The sequence below is a fragment of the Podarcis cretensis genome (assembly GCF_951804945.1).
Source record: "Podarcis cretensis genome assembly, chromosome: 13".
NCBI classification, from domain to species: domain Eukaryota; kingdom Metazoa; phylum Chordata; class Lepidosauria; order Squamata; family Lacertidae; genus Podarcis; species Podarcis cretensis.
The window spans coordinates 44,373,624-44,380,982 of NC_137182.1; the positions used below are offsets into that span (position 1 = coordinate 44,373,624).

General features: G+C 41.3%; 1 protein-coding gene across 1 annotated transcript; it reads left to right on the forward strand.

Annotated features, from left to right (window-relative positions):
- Positions 1-503: 503 nt before the first annotated feature.
- On the forward strand, positions 504-6,971 carry LOC307200476 (vomeronasal type-2 receptor 26-like; the record flags this gene model as incomplete). The annotated part of the gene is made up of 5 exons (XM_079949014.1): positions 504-760; positions 1,978-2,838; positions 3,353-3,580; positions 4,368-4,494; positions 6,070-6,971. The coding sequence occupies exons 1-5, from the start codon at positions 632-634 to the stop codon at positions 6,969-6,971; spliced, it is 2,247 nt and encodes a 748-aa protein (XP_079805140.1). The 5' UTR covers positions 504-631.
- Positions 6,972-7,359: the final 388 nt, after the last annotated feature.

Here is a 7,359-nt window from a genome sequence, read left to right on the forward strand (position 1 = left end):
GGGATCTACCTCAACAGAAGTATAGCGTCATGATCAAAGGAAGCAATAATACTGCTCTATTCTCCCTTGGTCACCTGGAGTCCTCTGACCACCACAATTTAAGAAGGATATGTATTAGCAAGCTGATACATGTGCAGAGGAGGGCAAGAAAGATGGTCTGGAAACCAAGCCTTGTGAGGAATGGTTGAGGGAGTTTCATATATTTAGCTATGGTGAGACTGAGGGGAGGAATGATAGCCATTTTCAAATATTTCAAGGGCTGTCACCAGGATGATGGAACACACTTGATTTCTCTTGCTCCAAATCAGAGTATTCAAGTTACAAGAAAGGAAATTTCAACTAAACATCAGGAAGAACTTGCTACAGTAGAACAGGCAGAGGGTAAACCCCCCTGAACTCAGTATGATTAACTATTGTGTAAAAGGAAAGATCTGTTTCTGCTGATATAGTTTGCAACTCTCATTCTAGGGTGGTGCCTAAAGGTTACCAGCACATCGTGGCCTTGGCATTTGCAGTCAAGGAGATCAATGAAGACCCTCACATCTTACCCAATATCACCTTGGGCTTCCACTTATATGACAGCTATATCAGTGCAAGGAGCACATATCTTGCCACACTGCTGCTTTTATCCATGGTGAAGAAATTTGTCCCTAACTATATATGTGATGTTGAAAATAATCTGACTGGGGTCATTGGGGGACTGGATTCTGAAATCTCCTTTTATGTGGCCACTGTTTTGGATATCTATAAGATTCCACAGGTAGGACACCTATGTACAATACCTCTATTAGCTTGCATAGAGGAAGAGGCAGGTTCCTCAGCCTCAGTTCTGGGTGAATATGAAATTGGAAGTACAACCATGTACACCACCTTGAGTTCCTTTGAAAATAAAGGTGGCACATAATTGTAATATAAGGAAACAAACAGACAGACAAACCTGAATAAAGGGGATGTTTGCAATACCTGAAAAAATATGTAACTTTCCCCTGTCTTACACACACACACACACACACACACACACACACACACACATTTAGATCACTTATAGTATATACCAAAGGCCGCTGATGGGACAGTGGGCTTCTCTCTCACCAACTGTTTAGCATATTTGCATCATTATCTGCTGAATTAGGAGGGTATCTGATATGAGTTGCTGATGGAAAGGGGGAATTGCTTACAGGATAAAATCAATAAGATTTTAGGTGCCAATGGAAAAAATAGTACAGGAGGGCATGTCAAATAAGCTGCTGGGGAAGTGGGGGAAATGCTTACAGCTAAAAACCCTTACAGGTAGGAGCCTATTCTATTCCTCCTTAGCACACCGAACATAATGAAAGACACAGAGAGGTTATGGTAAATTGCAGATAGAATCCAGTTCCGCAGGAGTACAGTGATAGTAGTTAGCAGCTGGTTCACAAGTGAAATAAACGCTCATAAATAAAGTCTGAGAAGAATCAGCACAGTTTTGCTATCTGATGGGGCATGTGCATCATGAAGGAGAAAGACGAAGCTCCAGAGAAGAAATGTGCATCTAACCCAAGTTGGAATTCTGACAAAGCGAGATAATGTCTAGGAAATCTGCTGTTTGGGGCATGGTATGATCCCCCATCCAGTTTTATCCATTGTACCAGACCCTGCCAAATTTTGCAATGACATAAAAAAGTTTGTTTTTAAGTGAAGTAGACACAATGCCCTGGTCCAGACATCAATGTGTTAAAAAGATTCATAAAAATAATATAAAACAGACACAGTTCCCTTTCCAGTCATCAAATCAAAGGTTTAAAAATGAGAAAAGGGAGATGATCCCAGTTTTCAGCTCAATTGCATAAGTGTCTTTTGTAAAACCGAGAGAGAGGCAAACAAACCCTGAAACATTAGCAAAGGGCATATTTGACTAACAGGGTTCACCTCATAATTTATATGAATACTGCGAAAGGAATCTACTTTGTCTCTTCTCTTCTTCCATTTGCTTTTTAGCTCATTTATGGCTCTGTTCCGGTGATGAATGATAAAAGCCCAGGGCTTCCCTTCTACCAGATGGCAGCCTCAGAAGCCCTTCAGTATGAGGGAATTCTCTCTTTGCTTCTGCATTTCAGGTGGACGTGGATTGGAGTCATTGCAACGGACAATGACAACGGAGAAAGATTTGTGCAAACCATTTCCCCAGTATTTACCAAGAGTGGTATCTGCCTTGCATTCCTGGAAAAAGTCCCCACTTTAAGTTTTATTTCTGAAATAGATGGCATGCTACAACAGGGGGCAAGTATAAATCATAAATTTTTTAGCAGCACAGCTAATGTAATAGTTGCCTATGGAGAATCTTATTCCATGGCAACTTTGAGATGTCTTCCATACCTATCAGAACATGATGACATGTCATACAATATAAAAAGTAAAGTATGGATAATAACAGCCCAGGTTGAGTTCACTTCATTTGTATTTCAAAGGAATTGGGATTCAGGAGTATTCAATGGTGCTATAGCCTTTGAAATTCACTTCAGAAACCCACCAGGATTTCATCAGTATGTTGTACACAGAAACCCTTCCAGCACACATGGGGACAGTTTTATCAGGGACTTCTGGCAACAGGCCTTTGGATGTGCATTCCCAGATATCACTTCAGACAAGGTGGAGGGGAATATTTGCACCGGAGAAGAGAAGATGGGGAACCTTCCTGGATCATTTTTTGAAATGAGCATGACAGGCCACAGTTACAGTATCCACAATGCTGTATATGCCATGGCCCATGCTTTACATGCCATGTCCACATCCAGACTCAGGCACAGAGAAATGGCATACAGAGGGAGAGGGAAGAATCCGAATCCACAGTTTTGGCAGGTAATAGGCTAAACATCCTCAACTTGAAGAGGCCTGTTATTCTCCCACAAGGTATGGGTTTCCAAAGTGTTGTCATCTTGCTCATTCATCTCAGACATGAAAAAGCACTTTTATGAAAGAAGTTGCAGACCACTGATATGTTACTGCATTCACAGATAAGAAGCGTCAGTAATGGTCGAGAGCGATGTTCAGGATTCTCTCTATCCCATATACACAAAATCCTCCCTCAGAGCAGGTGGTCGCACAAAACTGTGGTGTCTCCTGAGATGAAGAGGGCCAGAGGAAAACAGGTGTGGGCCGGGGGATATAAAGAAAGCTTGTAAAAAGGGGGAGAGGGAGAGAGAGGGATGTGGGAGAGAGAAAATTGATGTTCTCTCCATGCTTGGACCTGAATCCACTAACACTTGACTGAATCACCCCCACCAATTGCTGTAGGTTTTTCCTACAGGAAGAGAGAGAAAAAATGCTCCATCCTCCCTTTTCCAAACAATTGCCTTTTCTGTTTTCTATCTAGCTCCATCACTTTCTGAGAAGTATCTCATTTAATAATACGGCCGGAGATGTGGTCTTCATCAACCAGAATGGAGAGGTGGTATCTAGCTTAGATATTGTCAATTGGATTATATTCTCCAACCAAAGTTTGCACAGAGTGAGCGTTGGGATGATAGATTTGCAAACTTCTCGAGACCAATCATTCATCCTTGATGAAGATGCCATAACATGGCACAGTTGGTTTAATCAGGTAGGACCACATTATTAGATAATTCCAAAGAAATTCAATATTAACTAAGCAATGATCATACACCTGTATGTCTGCTCACTGTCTTTGAAACTGCATGCTCCTGCGTAGAACATAACCAATGCATACAGAGAGCCAGTGAGGTGTAGTGGTTAAGAGCAGTAGACTCGTAATCTGGTGAACCGGGTTTGCATCCCCGCTCTTCCACATAAAGGTGCTGGGTGACCTTGGGCTAGTCACACTTCTCTGAAGTCTCTCAGCCTCACTCACCTCACCAAGTTTTTGTTGTGGGGGAGGAAGGGAAAGGAGATTGTTAGCCGCTTTGAGACTCCTTAGGGTAGCGATAAAGTGGGATATCAAATTAAAACTCCTCCTCCTCCTCCTCCTCTTCTTCTTCTTCATCCAAGTACCAGGTTAAGAGCCAAAACTTACTGCTAGAAGTCGCTAACGGAATAAAGGCAAATATTTTATTTTATTATATTTATAAATATTTTATAAATATTTCTTAACAATTATAAAATACTGATTTTTAACTGAAGAAAAGAGGATAGATAAGCCCCAAGATTTCACCTTTCTGGCTAACAGGTGGGGAACAATACCTACACATACAAGAACAATAGAGGGGGTATCAAATTACTTCAAACATTTCTACTACTAAAAAAAGTAGCCATTCTACATATTGCTGAAATTCTGACTCAGCTTAGTAACATAGAGAGGGGCCCAGGAACATGAAGATTTCCAAATTCATTGTTCTCTTGCTGATCCTTCTGCTCTTTCATTTACGGAATAGACTCGGCCTCTTTCTCTCTGTACTGAGAGATGTCTTCCAGGATCCAGCAAGAAAGTGAAGGAGGGACAGCCCCCTTGCTGCTACGATTGCATCCCATGTGCAGAGGGGAAGATTGCAATCCAGGAAGGTAGGAGGAATAAAAAATTAAATAGATCCAGATTCAGCACTAATAATCGAAAGGTGTTGTAAAGATGCCTGAATTTTCTTTTCAAAAGAGATAATCTACTGTGTGTGTGATCCTGCCTCTTTGTGATCATTGCCTTTCAGATAGTCTAAATATGCCAATCAAATGACAATGACCATGCATTGAGAGTAATTGGATGGTATGTGGTTCAAAGCACTTCTTCTTCTTCTTCTTCTTCTTCTTCTTCTTCTTCTTCTTCTTCTTCTTCTATCACTCATAGCCGAGTAAGATTGTCTTCCCTAAACACGGTTTTAACAATGAGTCTGTAAGTGACTGTGGAGGCCAATTCTGAATCCACATGTCCTTCCACAGTGGGGGCATTGGTTTCCAGATGAGAGGTGATCATGATGTGGATTGGCCAAGCATGCCTTTCTCTTTGCATGTTTCTACCTTGCGTCCTGAGCATATCTAGAGGGGGCCTTGCCACTCCTTCTGACTTACACAGGCTGCACCCTGGCTAATGTGAATAAACATTCAGATGGCAACGGCACTGGCTGTGACACTTACAGGACCACATAGCTCTGAACCAATTAAATTCAAGAATACTGTAGTAATTAAATACAATGCTACCTCGGGTTAAGAACTTAATTCGTTTTTGAGGTCCGTTCTTAACCTGAAACTGTTCTTAACCTGAGGTACCACTTTAGCCTCCCACTGCTGCCGCTGCTGCCGCTGCTGTGCGATTTCTGTTCTCATCCTGAAGGAAAGTTCTTAACCTGAGGTACTACTGTACAGAGAAACATACCATATAAGGTTTTGACATATTGAGCATGCTCGGACTGTGGTCAGACTAGAGTGAAATACAGTGGTACCTTGGGTTAAGTACTTGATTCATTCCGGAGGTCAGTTCTTAACCTGAAGCACCAATTTCGCTAATATGGCCTCCTGCTGCTGCTGTGCCGCAGGAACACGATTTTTTTTCTCATTCTGAAGCAAAGTTCTTAACCTGAAGCACTATTTCTGGGTTAGTGGTGTCTGTAACCTGAAGCGTATGTAACCTGAAGCGTATGTAACCCGAGGTACCACTGGACAATACTAAAGTGTTATCCTGCAATAAAAGTTTAGCAGGGCACGAGGAAGCTCCTTTGTTTAAACTGTAATTTGGACCAATCATAAGGAGACAACAAAGTTCCATAAGAGGAAATGGGGTGAGGGAAACAAAGCGTTTCTATTGGATAGGAAATTTAAACTTAATGGAATGTGTGGAATTTGTGCCAAATGTATAAAACTGTTTGAAACTCTTTGTATGACATTTAGCTGTTATAGCGAGTTATTCCCAGCTGAACCTTCTGCGCAGAACGAAACACTTTGGACTACTTTCCCCCTCACGGTCTCATGTGGTTTATTGGCATATCCATGCGATAGACAAAGCTTAGATTGCAACAATACCACATTACAGAGCATCAGGCAGTACTAAACATGTGCTTTGATTTAAAACAGAGCTCTATTCTTCTCAGACAGTAAGTAAACATTTCAGGAAGCTAAAATATATGACCTAATATATTTGTTTCTCCCCAGATATGAATGACTGTAATAAATGCCCAGACAAAGACTATCCAAGCAGAAACCGTGATGCATGTCTACCCAAGGATATCAGCTTCTTGTCTTATGAAGAACCTTTGGGCATCAGTTTAGCCTGTTTCTCTCTTTCCCTTTCCTTGATCACAACTTTGGTACTAGGTACGTTTATAAAACACCACAACACACCCATGGTCATTGCAAACAACCGAAACCTCACCTACACTCTGCTCATCTCTCTCCTGCTCTGTTTCCTTTGTGCATTGCTCTTCATTGGCCGACCTGACAAGGTCACATGTCTCCTTCGGCAACCAGCTTTTGGTATCATCTTCTCAACTGCTGTTTCTTGTGTCCTGGCAAAAACCTTCACGGTGGTTTTGGCCTTCATGGCTACAAAACCAGAATCCAGGATGAGGAAATGGGTTGGAAAAGGATTAGGCCACTCCATTCTCCTTTCTTGTTCCATTGTTCAAGCAGGGATATGTACTGTGTGGCTGGCAACCTCTCCCCCATACCCAGATGTGGACATGCACTCAATGACTGAAGAAATTATACTAGAATGTAATGAGGGGTCTGTGGCCATGTTTTACTGTGTCCTCATCTACATGAGCTGCCTGGCCACTGTAAGTTTTGCTGTGGCTTTCCTTGCCAGGAAGTTACCAGACAGTTTCAACGAAGCCAAGTTCATCACATTCAGCATGTTGGTCTTCTGCAGTGTTTGGCTCTCCTTTATTCCCTCCTACCTGAGCACCAAGGGAAAATATATGGTATCTGTGGAGATCTTCTCCATCTTAGCCTCTGGTGGTGGGCTTCTGGGTTGCATCTTTTCCCCCAAATGTTATATAATTATTCTGAGGCCTGAGCTGAACAATAGAGAACAGCTAATAAGGAAGAAAATTTAAAAAAAATACTAAACCTGCCCTTTGCCCTCTTTCGTGCTTTTCTCTGTGTGTACAGCAGAATATTTGGAAATATATGTTCAATTGCTGCCTTATATAATTTTTTTATGTACTCCAAATTTCCATAGTTCAATGGAGAACAGCTAATAAGGAAGAAAAATTAAAGAAATGAGAAAATGTCATCTGCTGTATGTTATGTTTTTCTCTGTGTTTACAGTGGAATATTTGGAAATATAAGTTTAGCTGCTGCCTTATATAATTTTTTTCTAGAATCCAAATTTGCATAGTTGAAAATTCATTTGTAAAATTGACTTATTTGCTTTGAGGAAAACAACCAAACATTTACACATACATTTTTCTCTTCTGTGCTGACAAGAAGACTCAGAGCAAT